At 40.1% G+C, this 24,017-nt stretch overlaps 2 protein-coding genes across 6 annotated transcripts in view; one reads left to right on the forward strand and one right to left on the reverse strand.

The window, feature by feature from the left end:
• Positions 1-9,334, reverse strand: part of LOC131706679 (interferon-induced protein 44-like) — a 69,176-nt gene extending 59,842 nt beyond the window's left edge. For 2 of the 3 annotated variants that reach the window (XM_059008247.1, XM_059008245.1), the window contains exons 1-2: positions 9,220-9,334; positions 8,965-9,042 (exon numbers count right to left, since the gene is read on the reverse strand). The gene's annotated coding sequence lies outside the window, so the exon portion shown is untranslated. Of the gene's footprint in view, positions 1-894; positions 1,217-8,964; positions 9,043-9,219 lie in introns of those variants that run through there. The other variant, XM_059008246.1, reaches the window with a different exon arrangement.
• LOC131706685 (interferon-induced protein 44-like) overlaps positions 9,071-24,017 on the forward strand; it is a 212,275-nt gene continuing 197,328 nt past the window's right edge. The window contains exons 1-5 of one of the 3 annotated variants that reach the window (XM_059008259.1): positions 9,094-9,275; positions 9,355-9,415; positions 12,527-12,737; positions 21,388-21,516; positions 22,231-22,372. In XM_059008259.1, the coding sequence (XP_058864242.1) occupies positions 9,254-9,275; positions 9,355-9,415; positions 12,527-12,737; positions 21,388-21,516; positions 22,231-22,372 (565 nt within the window). In that variant the 5' untranslated portion in view covers positions 9,094-9,253. Of the gene's footprint in view, positions 9,276-9,354; positions 9,416-12,526; positions 12,738-21,387; positions 21,517-22,230; positions 22,373-24,017 lie in introns of all 3 variants that reach the window. The other 2 variants (XM_059008260.1, XR_009310741.1) reach the window with 2 other exon arrangements.

Here is a 24,017-nt window from a genome sequence, read left to right on the forward strand (position 1 = left end):
TTTTGGAAGATGTCCGGTAATTCTAAGCATTCTAATGTATTGGATATGTTCTTAAAAAAATGTGTTACAATAAACAATTTAATATAACATGTTGTGCTTGTGTGAATGAAATTCAAATACTATAACACAGCGGTGTGTAAATGCACCAGAAAGAATTGAGGTAACAACGTAAGCCACCAAAACGCTGTACCGTGATGTTTTTCTTGTGTGCTCACCGCTGTGTGTTATCTGGTGTGAGCATGTGCGCTGCTGTTAAGTTTGACAGCCCTTTGAATGAAGAAGCGCGAAACTATTAAGTAGCATACTGTAACGCTAAGCGCGAAACTATGAAGTAGCATACTGTAACGTTAGTCACAATGGCAGAGACAAATGAAGAAGAAGACAATAGGAGGGGATAGGGCGTCCGGTATTTTGTATCTCAAAGGTGGCAACCCTAATGTAAGAACATTACAACTCTTAATACTACTGAATTAAACTAGATGCCATTCATATGAAATGCTACATCTCTTTATTTTTGTAAAGACTAGCCAATGTTTTCTGCAGTATTGTAAAAAATGAAGTTTCGTTGTCTTTATCTTTTGAGCGGCAACTCACATTGTCAGTTAATTTATTTCTAAATGTATTTATTTGTCTCTATTAGAGTCGTGCTATCTCCGCTCTTTTGGAATTGCCAATAAAATTGCTGATTTAAACTACTTTGAATAACAATATGGACATATTCATAATATTAACTATGATATTTTCTTTTAATTTTCCAAGGGTCTGAAACACTGCTACTATCAGCCATTTACCTTAAAATTCAAAAGAAAACAAAGCCATGAGTATTATATGAAGCACAAACAGGGAAAGGATAATTGCACACCAACAGTAAGTCACCAAAAACAAGAAACTCACCGCCGGATCGACCAAAGCCCATTCAGCAGTACTACCATGACCCAGTCAATCAAACACAGCACCAGGATCAGCCATGAGCCACAGGACAAACTTCCTAATTGTCATTAATATACACAAAAAAGCACAAAAGAGTGGAGATAGCACGACTCTATCAAGAACCAGAGCCACAAAAAATGAAACTACAACAGCACACCCATCATGCCTCAGTGTTTCAGTACAACCCAGAGGCAAAGCAAAAACAACAGCAGCAGGAATGTCATTGTAAGAACCCAGAGTCAAAGCAACAACAGCTAGAACACAGCCATCAGGATCTACACTCTCAAAGACAACAGCTAGAATACAGCCATCAGGAATCCACACTGTCAAAGACAACAGCTAGAACACAGCCATCAGGAATCCACACTGTCAAAGACAACAGCTAGAACACAGCCATCAGGATCCACACTCTCAAAGACAAAAGCAGCAAAAACAGGATCAACGGCACTTGGAGACAAAGCGACAAGAGCAGCGGGAACGTTACCGTGACAACCCTCAGCCAAAGAGTGAATAGCAGCGGAAATGTTATCATGAGAGCTGTTACAGGTGTTGATTCAGACATACATACATACATACATGAATGAACAGAAGAGTCATGTGACGCTACCAACAATGATAGCACGCAGAGGACATACAGCACACAGTACAGAAGGCAAAAATAAAACAATACAAAAACTACAAATAAAAGATGACGTGAAGACGGCTAGCGCTGCTCCCTAAAACAGGAGGTCCTGCTGTGATCTCATTACACAGGCGGGCATTATATCCTGGAGCTATTCCCTGCTCTTACCCGACCCTAGATATACACTCGCTCACCAGCGGTTGCAGTTTCTTCTTCTGTAAACACTGCAACCCTGACCCTGGTTAAACACCCAGCCGTCAGCGGTCTTCAGTTCCTGTATTTCACCAGCGGGATTCCAATCCCTCTGGAGCAGCGCAGCAGACTGTCACAAGTCCTGTGGCTTTTCAGCAGCCCAGAAGAACCTCTGCAGCTTGTTTTTAAGCTAACCGCAACTCCGCCAATACACGGCCACCTGCTGGTTAGGGATCGGCACAGCCAATCACACGCTGCCTTTCTCCGCAACCAAACACAACAGCTAGGCTGTCCCCACGGAGCGCCCGGCTTTCAAACAATTAATTAATTAATTAATTCACACAACACCAAAACACAGTTTAAACACCCACAAAATACACACATTTTCCAGTGCCGTGCTACACATCCCACAGCTAAAGCTAGAACAGCAGTGGAAACATTACAGGGTTCTCCCCAGCCTTTTCACCTGGGCTGGCTGCCCAGCAAAGCGTCTGTCGCCACCCGGCTGAAAAAAACAGATCCGCCCGTCTTGCAGATGCTAATGAGCTTTTAACAACCGATCCGCCCGTCTTGCAGATGCTAATGAGCTTTTAACAACCGATCCGCCCGTCTTGCAGATGCTAATGAGCTTTTAACAACCGATCCGCCCGTCTTGCATATGCTAATGAGTTTTTAACAACCGATCCGCCCGTCTTGCATATGCTAATGAGCTTTTAACAACCGATCCGCCCGTCTTGCAGATGCTAATGAGCTTTTAACAACCGATCCGCCCGTCTTGCAGATGCTAATGAGCTTTTAACAACCGATCCGCCCGTCTTGCAGATGCTAATGAGCTTTTAACAACCGATCCGCCCGTCTTGCAGATGCTAATGAGCTTTTAACAACCGATCCGCCCGTCCTGCAGATGCTAATGAGCTTTTAACAACCGATCCGCCCGTCTTGCATATGCTAATGAGCTTTTAACAACAGATCCGCCCGTCTTGCAGATGCTAATGAGCTTTTAACAACCGATCCGCCCGTCTTGCAGATGCTAATGAGCTTTTAACAACCGATCCGCCCGTCTTGCAGATGCTAATGAGCTTTTAACAACCGATCCGCCCGTCTTGCAGATGCTAATGAGCTTTTAACAACCGATCCGCCCGTCTTGCATATGCTAATGTGCTTTTAACAACCGATCCGCCCGTCTTGCAGATGCTAATGAGCTTTTAACAACCGATCCGCCCGTCCTGCATATGCTAATGAGCTTTTAACAACCGATCCGCCCGTCTTGCAGATGCTAATGAGCTTTTAACAACCGATCCGCCCGTCTTGCAGATGCTAATGAGCTTTTAACAACCGATCCGCCCGTCTTGCAGATGCTAATGTGCTTTTAACAACCGATCCGCCCGTCTTGCAGATGCTAATGAGCTTTTAACAACCGATCCGCCCGTCTTGCATATGCTAATGAGCTTTTAACAACCGATCCGCCCGTCTTGCATATGCTAATGAGCTTTTAACAACCGACCCGCCCGTCTTGCATATGCTAATGAGCTTTTAACAACCGACCCGCCCGTCTTGCATATGCTAATGAGCTTTTAACAACCGATCCGCCCGTCTTGCAGATGCTAATGAGCTTTTAACAACCGATCCGCCCGTCTTGCATATGCTAATGAGCTTTTAACAACCGACCCGCCCGTCTTGCATATGCTAATGAGCTTTTAACAACCGATCCGCCCGTCTTGCATATGCTAATGAGCTTTTAACAACCGATCCGCCCGTCTTGCAGATGCTAATGAGCTTTTAACAACCGATCCGCCCGTCTTGCAGATGCTAATGAGCTTTTAACAACCGATCCGCCCGTCTTGCATATGCTAATGAGCTTTTAACAACCGATCCGCCCGTCTTGCAGATGCTAATGTGCTTTTAACAACCGATCCGCCCGTCTTGCAGATGCTAATGAGCTTTTAACAACCGATCCGCCCGTCTTGCATATGCTAATGAGCTTTTAACAACCGACCCGCCCGTCTTGCATATGCTAATGAGCTTTTAACAACCGATCCGCCCGTCTTGCATATGCTAATGAGCTTTTAACAACCGATCCGCCCGTCTTGCAGATGCTAATGAGCTTTTAACAACCGATCCGCCCGTCTTGCAGATGCTAATGAGCTTTTAACAACCGATCCGCCCGTCTTGCAGATGCTAATGAGCTTTTAACAACCGATCCGCCCGTCTTGCAGATGCTAATGAGCTTTTAACAACCGATCCGCCCGTCCTGCAGATGCTAATGAGCTTTTAACAACCGATCCGCCCGTCTTGCATATGCTAATGAGCTTTTAACAACCGATCCGCCCGTCTTGCATATGCTAATGAGCTTTTAACAACCGATCCGCCCGTCTTGCAGATGCTAATGAGCTTTTAACAACCGATCCGCCCGTCTTGCATATGCTAATGAGTTTTTAACAACCGATCCGCCCGTCTTGCAGATGCTAATGAGCTTTTAACAACCGATCCGCCCGTCTTGCAGATGCTAATGAGCTTTTAACAACCGATCCGCCCGTCTTGCAGATGCTAATGAGCTTTTAACAACCGATCCGCCCGTCTTGCAGATGCTAATGAGCTTTTAACAACCGATCCGCCCGTCCTGCAGATGCTAATGAGCTTTTAACAACCGATCCGCCCGTCCTGCATATGCTAATGAGCTTTTAACAACAGATCCGCCCGTCTTGCATATGCTAATGAGCTTTTAACAACAGATCCGCCCGTCTTGCATATGCTAATGAGCTTTTAACAACCGATCCGCCCGTCTTGCAGATGCTAATGTGCTTTTAACAACCGATCCGCCCGTCTTGCAGATGCTAATGAGCTTTTAACAACCGATCCGCCCGTCCTGCAGATGCTAATGAGCTTTTAACAACCGATCCGCCCGTCTTGCATATGCTAATGAGCTTTTAACAACCGATCCGCCCGTCTTGCAGATGCTAATGAGCTTTTAACAACCGTTCCGCCCGTCTTGCAGATGCTAATGAGCTTTTAACAACCGATCCGCCCGTCCTGCAGATGCTAATGAGTTTTTAACAACCGATCCGCCCGTCTTGCAGATGCTAATGAGCTTTTAACAACCGATCCGCCCGTCTTGCAGATGCTAATGAGCTTTTAACAACCGATCCGCCCGTCTTGCAGATGCTAATGAGCTTTTAACAACCGATCCGCCCGTCTTGCATATGCTAATGAGCTTTTAACAACCGATCCGCCCGTCCTGCAGATGCTAATGAGCTTTTAACAACCGATCCGCCCGTCCTGCATATGCTAATGAGCTTTTAACAACAGATCCGCCCGTCTTGCATATGCTAATGAGCTTTTAACAACAGATCCGCCCGTCTTGCATATGCTAATGAGCTTTTAACAACCGATCCGCCCGTCTTGCAGATGCTAATGTGCTTTTAACAACCGATCCGCCCGTCTTGCAGATGCTAATGAGCTTTTAACAACCGATCCGCCCGTCCTGCAGATGCTAATGAGCTTTTAACAACCGATCCGCCCGTCTTGCATATGCTAATGAGTTTTTAACAACCGATCCGCCCGTCTTGCATATGCTAATGAGCTTTTAACAACCGATCCGCCCGTCTTGCAGATGCTAATGAGCTTTTAACAACCGATCCGCCCGTCTTGCATATGCTAATGAGCTTTTAACAACCGATCCGCCCGTCTTGCAGATGCTAATGAGCTTTTAACAACCGATCCGCCCGTCTTGCATATGCTAATGAGCTTTTAACAACCGATCCGCCCGTCTTGCAGATGCTAATGAGCTTTTAACAACCGTTCCGCCCGTCTTGCAGATGCTAATGAGCTTTTAACAACCGATCCGCCCGTCTTGCAGATGCTAATGAGCTTTTAACAACCGATCCGCCCGTCTTGCAGATGCTAATGAGCTTTTAACAACCGATCCGCCCGTCTTGCAGATGCTAATGAGCTTTTAACAACCGTTCCGCCCGTCTTGCAGATGCTAATGAGCTTTTAACAACCGATCCGCCCGTCCTGCAGATGCTAATGAGTTTTTAACAACCGATCCGCCCGTCTTGCAGATGCTAATGAGCTTTTAACAACCGATCCGCCCGTCTTGCAGATGCTAATGTGCTTTTAACAACCGATCCGCCCGTCTTGCAGATGCTAATGAGCTTTTAACAACCGATCCGCCCGTCTTGCAGATGCTAATGAGCTTTTAACAACCGATCCGCCCGTCTTGCATATGCTAATGAGCTTTTAACAACCGATCCGCCCGTCTTGCAGATGCTAATGAGCTTTTAACAACCGATCCGCCCGTCTTGCATATGCTAATGAGCTTTTAACAACCGATCCGCCCGTCTTGCAGATGCTAATGAGCTTTTAACAACCGTTCCGCCCGTCTTGCAGATGCTAATGAGTTTTTAACAACCGATCCGCCCGTCTTGCAGATGCTAATGAGCTTTTAACAACCGATCCGCCCGTCTTGCAGATGCTAATGTGCTTTTAACAACCGATCCGCCCGTCTTGCAGATGCTAATGAGCTTTTAACAACCGATCCGCCCGTCTTGCAGATGCTAATGAGCTTTTAACAACCGATCCGCCCGTCTTGCATATGCTAATGAGCTTTTAACAACAGATCCGCCCGTCTTGCATATGCTAATGAGCTTTTAACAACCGATCCGCCCGTCTTGCAGATGCTAATGTGCTTTTAACAACCGATCCGCCCGTCTTGCAGATGCTAATGAGCTTTTAACAACCGATCTGCCCGTCTTGCAGATGCTAATGAGCTTTTAACAACCGACCCGCCCGTCTTGCATATGCTAATGAGCTTTTAACAACCGACCCGCCCGTCTTGCATATGCTAATGAGCTTTTAACAACCGATCCGCCCGTCTTGCAGATGCTAATGAGCTTTTAACAACCGATCCGCCCGTCCTGCAGATGCTAATGTGCTTTTAACAACCGATCCGCCCGTCTTGCAGATGCTAATGTGCTTTTAACAACCGACCCGCCCGTCTTGCATATGCTAATGAGCTTTTAACAACCGACCCGCCCGTCTTGCATATGCTAATGAGCTTTTAACAACCGATCCGCCCGTCTTGCAGATGCTAATGAGCTTTTAACAACCGATCCGCCCGTCTTGCAGATGCTAATGAGCTTTTAACAATAAGGATTGATTGCGCTTCTGTTCTGGCATTGCATATAGAGAATACATATATAAAGAAAATCATATATATATATATATATATATATATATATATATATATATATATATATATATATATATATATATATACAGTATATAGATAGATAGATAGATATAATAAAAGGCTTAAAAAACACACAAATTTAAACCAGTTGGCATTATTTACTGTTTTGTATTTAAAATTTCTGTATTTAAAAAAGTGAGAAAAAATATAATATATATATATATATATATATATATATAAACACACACACACACACACCAGCCCCAAACTGCAGGAGGCCCTGCTGAATTTATTCAACCTGGTACTAAAGGTAGGCTGCTTCCCTGACATCTGGAACCAAGGGCTTATATCCCCAATCTACAAAAGTGGAGACAAATTCGACCCCAACAACTACCAAGGCATCTGTGCAAGCAGTACTCTGGAGAAGGTATTCTGCAGTATCTTCAATACCCGAATACTGGCCTTCCTTACCGAACACAGTGTCTTGAGTAAGAGTCAGACTGGATTCCTACCAAATTACTGCACTTATCATATTTACACCCTACACACCCTAATCAACAAACATGTACAACAAAAATATAAAGGAACATTTCTCTTGTTTTATAGACTTTAAAAAAGCATTTGATTCCATTTGGCATGAAGGTTTAAATTATAAAATTCTACAAAGTGGTGTAGGGGGTTAAGTTTACGACATAATAAAGTCAATGTACTCAGAAAACAAGTGCGGAATAAAAATTTGCAACAAAAGAACAGAATTCTTCAAACAGGGTAGTGGGGTGAGACAGGGCTGGAGTCCAACACTGTTCAGTATTTACATCAATGAATTAGCAACGGTGTTGGAGCAGTCTGCAGCCCCTTGCCTCACTCTACACGACACAGAAATGAAATTCCTGTTCTACACAGATGACCTGGTCCTGCTGTCACCCACAGAGCAGGAGCTACAGCAGAGCCTGTCACTGCTAGAGCAGTACTGTCAGACCTGGGCCCTGACATTAAACATGAAAAATACCATAATGATGATCTTCCAAAAAAAGGCCAGATCTCAAGGAAGCAGGTACCCCTTCACTCTACACCACTCCACCCTAGAACACACCACACAATATACAAACCTAGACATGACCATCAGTGCGTCAGGGAGCTTTAACCCGGCAATGAATGCATTAAAAGAAAAAGCCTGCAGAGCTTTTTATGCCATCGAAATGAGGCTTTATAAAATAAATACACCTGTTAGAATCTAGGATTCAAATATTTGACAGTGTTATCCAGCCCATTGTACTATATGGAAGTGAGGTGTGGAGTCCAGTCAGTCAACAAGACTACACAAAATGGGCTAAACATCCAGTAGAAACACCTGCATGCTGAATTCTGCAAAAGCATATTACAGACTTATATATTCTTTATTTCTCAGCCTCCTGAGCCCCTTTCCAATTACCTTTTTATCTAAACTCACCTAACCAAAGATAGAGTTGTGGGGAGCTGTAAATGTACACTATCTCTTTAAATCTGTAAATAGCTGTCTGGTTATAGAGACCAGGGCCACCTCTCATGTGTACTAGCACTTAACTGTATTCTGATATTTTGCAACCACGGTAAGTCTGCTAAGCTAATTAATAATAACAATAATAATAATAATAATAATAATAATAATAATAATAATAATAATAATAATAATAATAATAATAATAATCAGCAGCAGCCAGACACATGCAAAAAGACCTGACCAGCGGGTTTGTGTCATTAGTAAAAACAAGAAATATACCAGAAATAAGTTCTCTAGAATCTAGAATTGACAGAGGCTAAATATTTCCTTAATACTTTAACATTTCAAAAACAAAACAGTTTCTGTCCAACTAAGCCCTAGAAGTTCTGAAATCTTAAAACCTGAGTGGAAATGCTATCAGATGATCCCAAAATAGTAGTTTGTCTGAATTTATCAGCGTTTTTTTTTTTTTTTTTTTTTAATGCAATCTGTCAAATTTCAACCAACCCAAAGCACCCAATAAGTATAAGTAGATAAAGTGTGCCCTACCTTCTTCTCTTGCTCCTCTCTGCAACTGGAAATACAGGATTCTGGTGACAATGTATTGTGTGTTCACAGCATCAGATCCTACATATAGCAAACAGACAGTCATTTACTAGAAGAATCTTACCATGCCCCTCCCATTTAACCAAATATAGACTGGATTTAGATTTCCTTTCGTCAGGGGGTGTCACCTCATCTACCATATATATAGTTTGTTTTTCTTTAATAGCATCATTACTTCTGTAACCTCAGAGCACCTACCACAATACATATCCTCATCTCAACATCTGCTGCAATGGGAGGATCACCATCATGCGGTAAATCATATTAAAAGCCTCATCTTTACCACAGAAAAAAACAGTTGTGCGTATTTATGTATCTCTCCTTATTTTGCAGAACCGCCGAGACCAGAGCCACTTCTCCCTAATCCATGGCGTGAAGTTGAATTCAGTGATGAGTAAGTGATCAGTTTTTAGGGGGCCAAGCAACGTAGTTGCTGGACATCTATTGTTGTTATTATTATTATTATTATTATTATTATTATTATTAGGCTTCCAAGCCGTAGTCTGGGGAAACCTATTGTTTTTGTTAGGATTATTATTATTATTTTTTTTTCTTTTTGTGAAACGCTATTGAAGCTAAACAGAAGGTACTCGAAAAAAAAATGCATCCTTTAAACCAAAAGACAATCGAAACAATAACATGTCTGATACATGAGCTTTACAAGTCACACTAATACAGTTTGTTTAAATAAAATTATTTTTACTGACTTAACTGATAATAAAACAATCACAAATCCTGAATGTGTTGTAACGAAGCCGCGCGTGTAACCTATTTAAAAGACGACATGAGACGGGGTGGCGCAACATTGTGAGCGCATCTTTCATTGAGCTAATCTCTACTGAAAACTATAGACATAACTCTTCAGAATCGCTTGCTCTATGAAATAGAATTGTATCTGTGAAGATCGTACGGCTATTCACAGAGAATCCTCCCAAAAAACGGACATTTTACTATAAATATTCTCTAAAACACTGTGTATCATTATTTAATCGCTGTTTAGCAGCTCAACGTGAACTGCAGATGAAAACATACACATTTCACGTCCACATTTTCCACCTGTACACTTGAACAATTTCGATTGACTGGCTTTTATAATTAATAATATAGGTCATTTTAGGTAACAAAAAAGTATACACAAAACTCTTCAGAATCGCTTGCGCTATGAAATACACTTGTAACGGTAAAGCTCCCTCGGAGAATCCCCCCAAAAAGCGGACATTTTAGTATAATTGCAGCTGACCAGAGTAATGTTGTTTGTTTACTTTAAATATCCTCGTGGACATGCAGGCATATGCAGAACTGTAGGCGACACATACGGACACACACACTGTAAGTAGGGTTGCCACCTTTTCCGCAGACCAAACCCAGACATGCTTCGGAAACAAATTCTGGAAGTGATCACGCAATAACTATAGAGTTTAGTAAGACTGTCTCTCAAATCTCACATTTCTCTCTCCATCCTCTTTGTTTTATATGCATGGTGACTAACTTGTGAATACTTTTTAGCTAAAGCATTTAACTGTAATCATTTCTTAAAAACCCACGACTAATTTGGTATTATATACTGCCCCATGTAAACGTTACATGAAAGCAGTTCAGTAATGCTACTTTTATATCTGAATATTAACTTCAGCTCTTTCTTAAACCTACTATAACCCTGTATTAAATACTGTCCCTTTTAAACGTTATACTGAAATATCTCAGTGTGTTGTGCATGTATGATTTTTACAGATAGTAGTTTTGAAATACTCACTATTTATATATAGTATTTATGTTTTATCATTTAATATAGGATGTGTGTTGATATCAATTGGTTTTGATTTGTTGTGGATTGAACAGAATTGCAAGGTTTGTATGTTTGTAATTTATTAGAAGTGACTGTTGTTGTTTTACAAAACTGGTGTGTTTATATGAGCACTATAGGTAATGCAAGTAGTGTAATGTGTAATACATAAATAGGTTTATATAGTATGGTTAAGTTCTGCTAAAGGTCAAATTTAAAGCTGGCTTTAAAACTTCCCATCATTTCTTATTGACTGCAGATGGTTGTTATATAACATGCAGAGTTCTGATTGAAGCCAAAATTAGCATAAATGATCTACGTATGATTATCTTTTACAGTTGTTCAAGGGAAGTTGCTATGGTACAAAACATGGCTGTTGTGGGCCAGTAAGATTTCAGTATTGATCATCTAACCAGTGATTCCAATATTTTTGCCAAAATTGAGAGTCAGCTGTGTCCAAAATGATTTGTGATGATAACGTTCCATCTATAACAGCCAATGCGCTTAAATTTCACGCTAACTGCTTGGAAGCCGTAAAGTTGCTTGCAACTCTAGTTATTATTATTATTTTTCTTTCTTCCGAGACCTCATGGCAGGCTTATGAAATCGGGTATGTAGGTAGCTGGCTATGTGCAGATAATGTCCCCAAATGAAAAAGTCACATGGTTCGACCGCAATATTGGATCTCGTGGAAATTTTGTGAATTTTTCAAAACTCTTGCCGTTAAAAACAACTTAAGGTGGAACTGTGACAATGGCAGCAGATAGTGCAGCAATGGCCTATAAAAAACATATGTTCAATCGAGGTCGATTGAACAATTACTTTGCCCGCTATGCTGGATTGGCGCCAAATATTCAATAATCTTCTTGTCTTAAACCACAACGTCAATCGACACCTAAACTGGCACGCATGTTCACGGCAAGGTCCTTTTTTACGCTTGTTCAATGCAAAATTTTTTGTTAAAAAACATGGCCGCGGCTTGCAAATAATTGACAGCTCTATTTTCATACATTTGTGCATAAATCCAAAGTGCAATACCCTACAGTCATGAAACTTTATATGACCATATAGACTCACGTGAAGTACTGGTGAAAATGACACATTTTGGTCACATGGTTTGGCGGCCATATTGATAATTGTAAAAAAACTTTTGCAACCCATAACAAGAACACCATTGCACTTCAATGTCAACACAATTGCACAGACCACTGGAAAGTAATAACTGATAAATTGGCACACTTTGTTCAAGGTAAGTCGCTGCATTAAAAAACATGGCTGCCACAATCCAATCAAATATCAGCTATGGTCTATATCCATATATTTCAGTATAATCTTATGGTAGAATATAGTAGACTGATGAAACTTGACAGAATAGTAGAAGACTGTGAGAAATAAAGTCTATGAATGAATTAAGATGATTGGGCAATATTTCAATATGGCTGCCAAACTATGTGACCAGATTTGTACGTTGCTGCTTCCATACAGCCATATGTCATATTTGTACAGCCATACCATATCCATACAGCCATATCCATAGTCATATATCATATCCATACAGCCATATCCATAGTCATATATCATATCCATACAGCCATACTGCCATACTTGGCCCCCTACATTGCTGCTTGCAGCTATATTTTTATTTTTGTATTTTCTGAAATATTTGTAAGACTGAGCTTTTTAAAGTTTGACATTTCTTTTCATTTTTTACTTGTTTTACAGTGCTTACATGAAACTTCAAGAAGAAATAAAAAACCACCAACCACACCCTAAGGCTTCCACAACAAATATTCTTATTTCGGGCAATGTGGGTTCCGGAAAGTCAAGCTTTCTAAATTCTGTGCTCTCAGAACTCAGGAGAGAAGAACTCAACGGCAGAGTGCAAAACATTCAAGCCGTGAGACCAGGTGCACAAACAAGCGTCACACAACATGTAAGTGTTTAAATTCCAACACCTCCTACACTTCTCATCTAGTGTGCTTAATTACTGTGTCCTGTCATCTCACTGGCAGTAACAGCAGAGAAAAAAAGCAGCAAGTGCACATGAGGTTCAGGTGCTTTAAGCCGAGGGGACACTAGTCTACATGTTGATAGAAAAATGTAGAAAGGGAGATATTTTTCTTGTATACATATATCCTGCCAATCGGGACTGTAACTACAGTTAGCTGCAGTATTATGTGAACACAAGTATATAAATCGATATTATTTCAAACCCATCATGTTGCAATTTTAATATAAACTGTGAACGCTTACCTTCCACTGTTTGCGTGATTTAATACTTGTGTTTTTTAACCGGACCAGTTGCACTTGTCACATAGAAAGCCATTGTAAATGGTAATGTGGGGTCATCCTAAAACCTGTCCAGGAGCCCGGAGCATATTATTATTATTATTATTATTATTATTATTATTATTATTATTAATAATGACAATAATAATCACATATTTATGTATTTATGTATCTGGAAACAGACAAAGCAAGTACCTTTCACGTTCTTTAGCCTGCAACAAACCTGCAACCAAACAAAGAACATCAGCTTCCTTCTATGTGTTTCATTGCCTCTTACTTTTAATAATGATTTAGGCAACTCGATACAACATTAACAACACAACACACGTTCATGAAGCAGTTGGCTTCACTTACAGGTTTGCTAGCATGCTTCTGTCAGATCTTTTTCCTTCTCTCTAAACACTTCTGCTGTTACGTCTCTCTGTTCTGTCCACAGCTGTGGCCCAGTACAGAAACACTGTTTCCCGATGTATTAATATATAAATACGTGATTCTGTATAAGTCCAACTCCGAAATGTCAATGTGTCCAGTTTAAAACAAACCGCACACACACACGTTTTGTGTATTTATTTTAAATGTACAAGTCATTGTGCTAAAATGACATAATGTACGAATGTAAAGCTGTTATTGGCTTATACAGTACGGCAGTAAGCTACACATCAAATAGTACACTTTCTGTTTTATTTATTTGAGTCTATAAGCTACCAGTTATAAATCAAATACAAATCCATCGTGCTGATACGCTGTACACATTGTTGTATGACACATAGATAATAAAAGGTGACTTAAAATATTTTAGTATATTTTCTTTTTAGCCTATTTCGTCTACAATTAGCCCAAAATAGATGATAGTGCCGCGTTACACGTGACAGGAAATATAGCCGACTGCAAACACTTAGATATAAAAACATTTTACAATTTCCAGACACTTTGTAAAACACATCTGTTGAGTTTACACCTCCCTTATGAATCCTGTTCTTTGTTAGTGGTTTGTGAGCTGCTTATATCTGTTCTTTCGTTTATTTTCTTCTATTTTGTGTCAGTGTAACAACCGTCACTTAAACTGTTGCAAACTACTGAAGGCGCTGTGATTAACTGAAATAAACTCCAGGGGCTGGCTGCACAAAACACCTGAACTATTACATTTAAGCACAACACATAAGGATACATTTCCCCTTAACTGGGGTATTGACTTCAATGTGTTGTGTTCCTGAGCTTCTGAGCGAGTGAGGTAGGCTAGGTAGATATGTATACATATACGTATATATATTAGTGAGACAGTATCTCCCGGAATACACTGATTTATTTATTTATTTATTTATTTATTTATTTATTTATTTATTATAATTATTATTATTATTATTTATTAGCAGACGTCCTTATCCTGGGCGACTTACAGTCGTAAACAAAAATACATTTCAGGAATCACAGTACAAGTATTAATACAATTAAGAGCAAGATAAAATACAATGACTTTGGTTCTAGCAAGTTCAAGTATATGACAAAATACGATTCAATAACGGAGCAGATAACAGTGTTAGCGATAGTTACATCAGGATAATACAAAATACTACAGATTAAATAACACTTGACAGATTACAGTACTCTAAAGTACAGGATTAAATGCAGTAAAATAGGGGGCAGATAAGAGCAAGTAAAGCGCATTTAAGAAAGAGTGATAGTGTCCAGAGGGAAAAGTGGAGTTCTACAGGTGCTGTCTGAAGAGGTGAGTCTTGAGGAGGTGCCGGAAGGTGGTCAGGGACTGGGCAGTCCTGACATCTGTAGGAAGGTCATTCCACCACTGCGGGGCGAGGGTGGAGAAGGAGCGGGCTCTGGAGGAAGGGGAGTGTAGAGGAGGTAGAGCCAGTCTTCTAGTGCAGGAGGAGCGGAGAGGTCGAGTGGGGGTGTAGGGAGAGGTGAGGGTTTGGAGGTAGCTGGGTGCAGTCTGGTCAAGGCATCTGTAGGCGAGTACAAGAGTCTTGAACTGGATGCGAGCGGTGATCGGGAGCCAGTGGAGTGAGCTGTGCAGTGGAGTTGCATGGGAGAAGCGAGGCAGAGAGAACACCAGGCGAGCAGCGGAGTTCTGGATGAGCTGGAGCGGACGGGTGGCGGACGCAGGGAGGCCAGCCAGGAGGGAGTTGCAGTAGTCTATGCGGGAGAGTACCAAGGCCTGGACCAGGAGCTGGGTGGCGTAGTTGCTGAGGAAGGGTCGGATTCTTCGTATGTTGCTCAGGAAGAATCGGCAAGTGCATGCCAGGGTGGAGATGTGCTGGGAATAAGACAGACAGGGGTCCAGGTTGACTCCAAGGTTCTTAGCTGAGGAGGAGGGAGAGAGTGTGGTAGATTCCAGAAGAATGGAGATAGAGAGATCAGAGGAGGGGGAGGAGGAGGAGGAGGGAAAGAAAAGGAGGTCAGATTTAGAGAGGTTGAGTTTGAGGTGATGCGAGTGCATCCAGGAGGAGATAGCAGACAGACAGGTAGAGATACGGGAGGGGATGGTGGAGTCAGAGGTGGGGAAGGAGAGGAAAATCTGAGCATCATCATCATAGAAATGGTATGAGAAACCATAGGATGCGATGAGGGGGCCCAGGGAGTGGGTGTAGAGAGAGAACAGGAAAGGACCCAAGACTGACCCTTGGGGGACTCCTATTGAGAGAGGGTGAGGTGTGGAGGTTGCTCCACGCCAGCTTACCTGGTAAGTGCGGTTGGAGAGGTAGAAGGAGATCCAGGCCAGAACAGTGCCAGAGATTCCCAGGTCAGCGAGAGAGGATAGTAGAATAGAGTGATCGACAGCAGAGAGGTCGAGGAGAATTAGGACAGAGGAGAGAGCGGCAGTTCGGGCAGAGTTTAGTGAGTTAGTGACAGCCAGGAGGGCAGTTGAAGTGAGCAGAGCGGAAGCCAGATTGGAGAGGGTCGAGCAGAGAGTGGTTGGACAGGAAAGCAGAGAGCTGGCGGTGTACACAGGACACAGGACACAGGACGTCATGGACAAAGTGGGCTGTGGCAATGAAACGTAACAACGTAAAATTGTTAGCTAGGTTTTACATTTTAGTGACATACTATATCCTAAATTGTAAAACTATTTCTGGTACAGAAATAGTCTACACATTTTAAAAAATGGACCTATTCTTAATGGAAAAATTATCCTAATGTTAAAAGGGGTGTTAGTGTTGTATTGTTATTTCATTTATAATACACACAGTACATGGTGCTGTAGATTTTTTTGACTGGAATGTAAGAGCAGGAACTAGAAACATAGTGTGTCAATATAGATATTGTTTGAGAAGTTTCTGTACTGGGTCACAGCTGTGGACAGAACAGAGAGACATAACAACACGTGTGTTGTTGTTAAAGTTGTATCGAGTTGCCTAAATCATTATTAAAAGTAAGTGGCAATGAAACACATAGAAGGAAGCTGATGTTCTTTGTTTGGTTGCAGGTTGGCTGCAGGCTAAAGAACGTGAAACGTACTTGCTTTGTCTGTTTCCTGATACATTAATACATAAATACGTGATTATTATTTTCATTAATAATAATAATAATAATAATAATAATAATAATAATAATAATAATAGACTCCGGGCGTCTCCGGGCTCCGCCAGGCATCTCCGGTGCCTCCGGGCGCCTCTCGACGGGTTTTAGGACGACCATGGTAATGTATACTACTACGACTAGCTCCAGAACCGTGCCCTGAATGCATGCATGCCACTGGGTTCCCCTGGGTCCTAAGTCCTGAAAAATATAGGGCTCTATACTCAACCATCAGTAATTGAGTGTGTTTTACCAAATTTTACCGAAGCAATGTTTTACCATTTTGTCGGAAAGTCCAAGTGATACACAAACATAATCCCCTAATATAAAACAATTTGGTGACCACACATTCCCCCTTAAATCCATCAGTGCAATCCGTCAATGAAGGATTTCATCTGTACAAAGGAACTGTATTAAAGACAGGGAGTAACAGGCAGATAAGAAGACGAAACCCGATCGAATGTCATCATGAACTACGAGCTAACAATATGAGAGGGGAAAGTAACAAAAAGTAAATAATATAATGTAAACTCATCTATTAACAAAAATACATCTATTAACAACAAAATAGCATACCATAAATTGACATTCAGTTTACTCAAGAACAAAAAACAGCTTCCCTTAAATTGAAATTCAGTTTACGCTAGGGTGCGCAAGACTTTTATTTGAGCTGTGTATTTCAGCTCCACAGTTTATTTAAATATGTTTTATTTGAACTGTGCAAGCACAAAGTGTCAATCATTCCTCTCAGCCTCGCCCACTTCCACTTAAGGAAATCGGGGCTTGCTCTTCCTGTCTGCCGACACGTTCAGCCAATCACAGCTAACTTTAGTTGTAACCCAAAACTGACACTCAACAGACGAGTTCTGGATGGGGGTACCGAGCTTTACAGAAGGACCGGGATGAAGTTAGTTACTTATTCCCGATTCGAGTGCTGAAGTTAGTTACTTATTCTGGATTCGAGGCTGAAGTTAGTTACTTATTCCCGATTCGAGGGCTGAAGTTAGTTACTTATTCCCGATTCAAAGGTTGAAGTTAGTTACTCATTCCCGATTCAAAGGTTGAAGTTAGTTACTTATTCCCGATTCGAGGGCTGAAGTTAGTTACTTATTCCCGATTCGAGGCTGAAGTTAGTTACTTATTCCCGATTCAAAGGTTGAAGTTAGTTACTTATTCCCGTTTCAAAGGTTGAAGTTAGTTACTTATTCCCGATTTGAGTGCTGAAGTTAGTTACTTATTCTGGATTCGAGGCTAAAGTTACTTACTTATTCCCGATTTGAGGTTGAAGTTAGTTACTTATTCCCGATTCAAAGGTTGAAGTTAGTTACTTATTCCCGATTCGAGGGCTGAAGTTAGTTACTTATTCCCGATTCGAGGCTGAAGTTAGTTACTTATTCCCGATTCAAAGGTTGAAGTTAGTTACTTATTCCCGATTCAAAGGTTGAAGTTAGTTACTTATTCCCGATTTGAGTGCTGAAGTTATAGTTACTTATTCTGGATTCGAGTGCTGAAGTTAGTTACTTATTCCCGATTCGAGGCTGAAGTTAGTTACTTATTCCCGATTCAAAGGTTGAAGTTAGTTACTTATTCCCGATTTGAGTGCTGAAGTTAGTTACTTATTCTGGATTCGAGGCTAAAGTTAGTTACTTATTCCCGATGTGAGGTTGAAATTAGTTACTTATTCCCGATTCAAAGGTTGAAGTTAGTTACTTATTCCCGATTTGAGTGCTGAAGTTAGTTACTTATTCTGGATTCGAGGCTGAAGTTAGTTACTTATTCCCGATTTGAGGTTGAAGTTAGTTACTTATTTCCGATTCGAGTGCTGAAGTTAGTTACTTATTCCCGATTCGAGGGCTGAAGTTAGTTACTTATTCCCGATTCAAAGGTTGAAGTTAGTTACTTATTCCCGATTCAAAGGTTGAAGTTAGTTACTTATTCCCGATTTGAGGTTGAAGTTAGTTACTTATTCCCGATTCGAGTGCTGAAGTTAGTTGCTTATTCCGGATTCGAGGCTGAAGTTAGTTACTTATTCCCGATTGGAGTGCTAAAGTTAGTTGCTTATTCCCGATTCGAGTGCTGAAGTTAGTTACTTATTCTGGATTCGAGGCTGAAGTTAGTTACTTATTCCCGATTCGAGGGCTGAAGTTAGTTACTTATTCCCGATTCAAAGGTTGAAGTTAGTTGCTTATTCCCGATTGGAGGTTGAAGTTAGTTACTTATTCCCGATTCGAGGGCTGAAGTTAGTTACTTATTCCCGATTCAAAGGTTGAAGTTAGTTACTTATTCCCGATTCGAGGGCTGAAGTTAGTTACTTATTCCCGATTCAAAGGTTGAAGTTAGTTACTTATTCCCGATTTGAGGTTGAAGTTAGTTACTTATTCCCGATTCGAGGGCTGAAGTTAGTTACTTATTCCCGATTCAAAGGTTGAAGTTAGTTACTTATTCCCGATTCGAGGCTGAAGTTAGTTACTTATTCCCGATTCAAAGGTTGAAGTCAGTTACTTATTCCCGATTCGAGGCTGAAGTTAGTTTCACAGTTCAAAACAACATGTGACTTTTTAATTAAATATCTGCTATTAAACAAGGCCTTTTTTTCTTACAATTCATAATAAATGCTCTAAATTTCATACTAAATAGCACTTAATAGTACTGTATATGCCACTATGCATCATACTGTATTCGCAAGACAACTGCTTAACCTTCAACATCACACCCAGCTTGAGGTGGCAAAGCCCTCACAATGTGTGTTAATATGCAGAAAAAGAAGGGTGTGTGTGTATATTTCACAGCATAGCCTGTGAATGCCTACTTGTGCCACTCTGCAATCTACTTTATGTTGAAAAGAAATGCTCAATCTTTAAAATGATACCTTACTTGAGGTGGCACATGCAGACTATCTATGTGATTTCCCCCTTAGAATGTGAGCTAATATTCAATACATAACTGTGCGAATCAGTAACTAACTTCAGCCTTGAATCCGGAATCAGTAACTAACTTCAGCCCGTTCCTTCTGTAAAGCTCGTGACCCCATCCAGAACTCTTCTGTTGAGTGTCACTTTTGGGTTCCAACTAAAGTTAGCTATGATTGGCTAAACAGGAGATGTGTATGTCAAGTTACCCGAGGAAATGCATCAGGCATTTTTACATTTCATGAACTGCGTTCTCCATTTTAATTGGTTAACCATTCTTAATTATTGCAAGACAAGTAGAGTTAATTTGAGTTTCAAGAAAGCCAAAACCCACTAAAAATACTAATGACAAACATTAAAAAGAAGATATATGTTACCACATATAAATATGTAAAGTAATATGACTGACTTTTTCAACTTAGTTGAAAAATTATGATGTTAAATGACAGGACAAAATTTGACAATTTATTTTCAACTTCACAATAAAAATAACTACAAAAATGATTTTTTTAAATGCTTTTATTGCACCAGAAACATACAGTAAGTTCCCATGAGGTCTATATTTAGATACTATGTAGGCCTACCTTTCATTGTAGGTCAATGGGGGCAGTGCTAACTAACTTCTTTTTCTGGAACTTGATATGAGCTGTAGAGTCCTACACCTCCCTGCTGGGTGCAACTTCTCAAAATCTATCTAAAAACAAACAGATCTTGCCTGCCAGTACAGACTCAGAATTGGTCCTGCAGCTGCCGCTATTGGTTTCTTCATTTGTCAGTCAGAAATATTCAGACTGCGACGGCTGCTGGTAGTTATTTTAATTTTCAGCATTGACTGGAATCAGACAATTCCGTCTTGTGACTTTGACTTACGATGGCGGCTTCAGGGTACACCGTACGTGTAGCGATGACACGTTTAAACAAATACTTCAACTTCAACTCTGCCAGCGCTACACACTTCATACACCTGACAACACAATTAAATAATATACATGTTACGCACTTTTCCCTGGGACCGGGCCCTAAAGCCCCCACACACTCTGTGCCTATCCAGATGTTGTTTATCTTTATCTCTGTAATAAGATTTATGCAGGTCGATGCACCGTATTGTTTAAAATAATTTTATATATATATATATATATATATATATATATATATTTATGTGTAACCCATTAATTGCAGGTTGATGCATTATATAAAATGTGTACTGTATATTATTATTATTATTATTATTATTATTATTATTATTATTATTGGGGGTCCGGACCCCCCTCTTTCGTTAAAAATGTCAATATATTGTTTACTTTAATGGTATGTTTTGTATCAGGTTTCCCCCTTCATGACAGTCTGGATCCGCCCCTGCTTTGTTGATAGGAGATCTGTGCCTGACGTGTCCCTAACACACTCCTTTCATTTTTGTCTACGGTTTTGAAGCGAGTCTGCATAACAGTTTTGCATGTGTTCTGATTTTTTTAATTTTGTAACTCATAATCCACCATTTATGTGTTTAAAAAAATAAAAAAAAAGTAAAAAATAAACTGTTTATGCTAAATGCATTATTTTGTTACTTGTAAATAAAACTACACTTTTGTAATTCATGTCTCACTACTTTTCATTTAATTGAAACGTGTTTGCAGTTGTCGGAATGTGGTTAAGTACTTCTTGTTAAAAGACCAGATTGAGTTCCTTCTGCTCTATATTTAACCTGGGGGTGGCGCAGTCGAGTAAGTTTTGTAGCACTTCAGGTAAATTGGGTTTTCTGGGCTTGAGTGTTAATGTACCTATACCTTTAGCATGCTACACATAACATCAATGCATACACATAATAAATATGATCATTGTATAATTTCTTTGCAGCTAAAATGCCACACATTCAATGACAAGATGAAAATCTTTGATACAGCAGGATTTGAATTGGAGAAAACAGTAAATGCCACGATAATATTAAAGAAGATCATAGATGGTGAAGTGGCTGAAGACACAAAGGTATGTAAGTAATGTTAATGCAGTGATGTGTAAAAGACTTGTAGAAAGCATTTTGAAAGCGCATTGGCTCCTTTGAGTGGCTCAGCAGCTGTAACATCATTGAATACTATTTTCACACAGTATGATGCAATGCAAGTGAATACAAAAACACCATGCATTTACAACTAATGCTTTCAGCTCCTTTAAAATTCAAATTCATGTCAGAAGTAGATACAACTTTCAAACAGCCTTAGCTTTTTTATTTTTTTAATGTCAGGTGTATCATGTCAGGCTTGATCTTTACACACACACACACACATCTTTGCATCGTGTTTTTTTTTAGGGGGAGTGGGGAATTCTCCCCATTATTACACTGAAAGAAAACACAGCTTATTTCAATTGTACTAAAACTGTGTGAGTTAAAACCACAGCAATTAACCATACTTAATAAGTCAGTTAAAACATTCCCTCTCAGTAAAAATCATAAATCACAAACATAAAATGTATTATTAATCATCGTCATCAAATTCATTGGATATCCAGCAGGTCATTTTAATAGACCTCAGTCTCTGAATAGCTGCTCTGCTTCTCAATGCATATAGATGACTAACTGGAGGCATTAAAAAGAAAAATGCAATAATCTCAGAAAAAGGGTACTTTTCTTGGTAATATTTTAAGTGTCTTTTGAGAAATGGTAACTGTTTTCTAAAACTTATTTTTGTTTTTATTTTTTAGTTTGACGATATTCTGAAATCAAAAATGGAAGGAGACAAAATCCACTGTGTTGTGTTGGTTCTATCACTTCATACCGCTGAAAATATGCACCCAGCATTGATTCAGTTTTATGAACAATTCATTGGAATGCTCACAGAGACTGGTAATATATCATTAGCATTGTGTGTGCCAATTTCTCTGTGTGTGTATTTATATACTTTATATACTCATATATATACCTTCACCTGTTGAGAATAGAATAAATACTGTGCGCTAGCTTCAGACTGTTATCATGTGCAATTTGTATCTTGTGTGTGTGTGTGTGTGTGTGTGTGTGTATATTTATATACTTTATGTGCTCGATATACAATATTGTTTTTTTTATTTTGTTTTGTTTCTTTTCCTCCTTCTTTTGCTTTCTCTCTCTCGTATATACTATATATCCCTGCCACCTCCACCAGGTAAACATCTTCACCTGTTGAGAATAGAATAAATATTGTGCGCTAGCTTCAGACTGTTAAAATGTGCATGGATTAGGGAGTGGTTAACATGTAGAAAACAGAAAGTACTGATTAGAGGAGAAGTCTCAAAATGGAGCGAGTTAACCAGTGGTGTACCACAGGGATCAGTGTTAGGTCCTCTTCTATTCCTAATCTACATTAATGATTTAGATTCTGGTACAGTAAGCAAACTTGTTAAATTTGCAGACGACACAAAAATAGGAGGAGTGGCAAACACTGTTGCAGCAGCAAAGGTCATTCAAAATGATCTAGACAGCATTCAGAACTGGGCAGACACATGGCAAATGACATTTAATAGAGAAAAGTGTAAGGTACTGCATGCAAGCAATAAAAATGTGCATTATAAATATCATATGGGAGATACTGAAATTGAAGAAGAAATCTATGAAAAAGACCTAGGAGTTTATGTTGACTCAGAAATGTCTTCATCTAGACAATGTGGGGAAGGTATAAAAAAGGCCAACAAGATGCTCTGATATATTGTGAAAAGTGTTGAATTTAAATCAAGGGAAGTAATGTTAAAACTTTACAATGCATTAGTAAGACCTCACCTAGAATATTGTGTTCAGTTCTGGTCACCTTGTTACAAAAAGGATATTGCTGCTCAAAAAGAGGAGGCTGTGTGGTCCAGTGGTTAAAGAAACAGGTTTGTAACCAAGAGGTCCCTGGTTCAAATCCCACCTCAGCCACTGACTCATTGTGTGACCCTGAGCAAGTCACTTAACCTCCTTGTGCTCCGTCTTTCGGGTGAGACGTAATTGTAAGTGACTCTGCAGCTGATGTATAGTTCACACACCCTAGTCTCTGTAAGTCACCTTGGATAAAGGCGTCTGCTAAATAAACAAATAATAATAATAATAATAAAAGAGTGCAAAGAAGAGCGACCAGAATTATCCCGGGTTTAAAAGGCATGTCGTATGCAGTCAGGCTAAAAGAAACAAGGACCAGGGGTCACAAATGGAGATTAGATAAAGGAGCATTCAGAACAGAAAATAGGAGGCAGTTTTTTACCCAAATAATTGTAATGTTGTTGAAGCTGACACCCTGGGATCCTTCAAGAAGCTGCTTGATGAGATTCTGGGATCAATAAGCTACTAACAACCAAACGAGCAAGATGGGCCGAATGGCCTCCTCTCGTTTGTAAATTTTCTTATGTTCTTATGTTCTAATTTGTATCTTGTGTTTGGTTAAGTGCTCCTTTCTTCAGCTCACTGTGGTAGATTATCTAGCTGGTAATGACTGCTGCGTTGAACATGACTGCTTAAAAATAGGTCTGGTGAAGAATCC

The sequence above is a fragment of the Acipenser ruthenus genome, chromosome 36, assembly GCF_902713425.1.
Source record: "Acipenser ruthenus chromosome 36, fAciRut3.2 maternal haplotype, whole genome shotgun sequence".
NCBI classification, from domain to species: Eukaryota; Metazoa; Chordata; class Actinopteri; order Acipenseriformes; family Acipenseridae; genus Acipenser; species Acipenser ruthenus.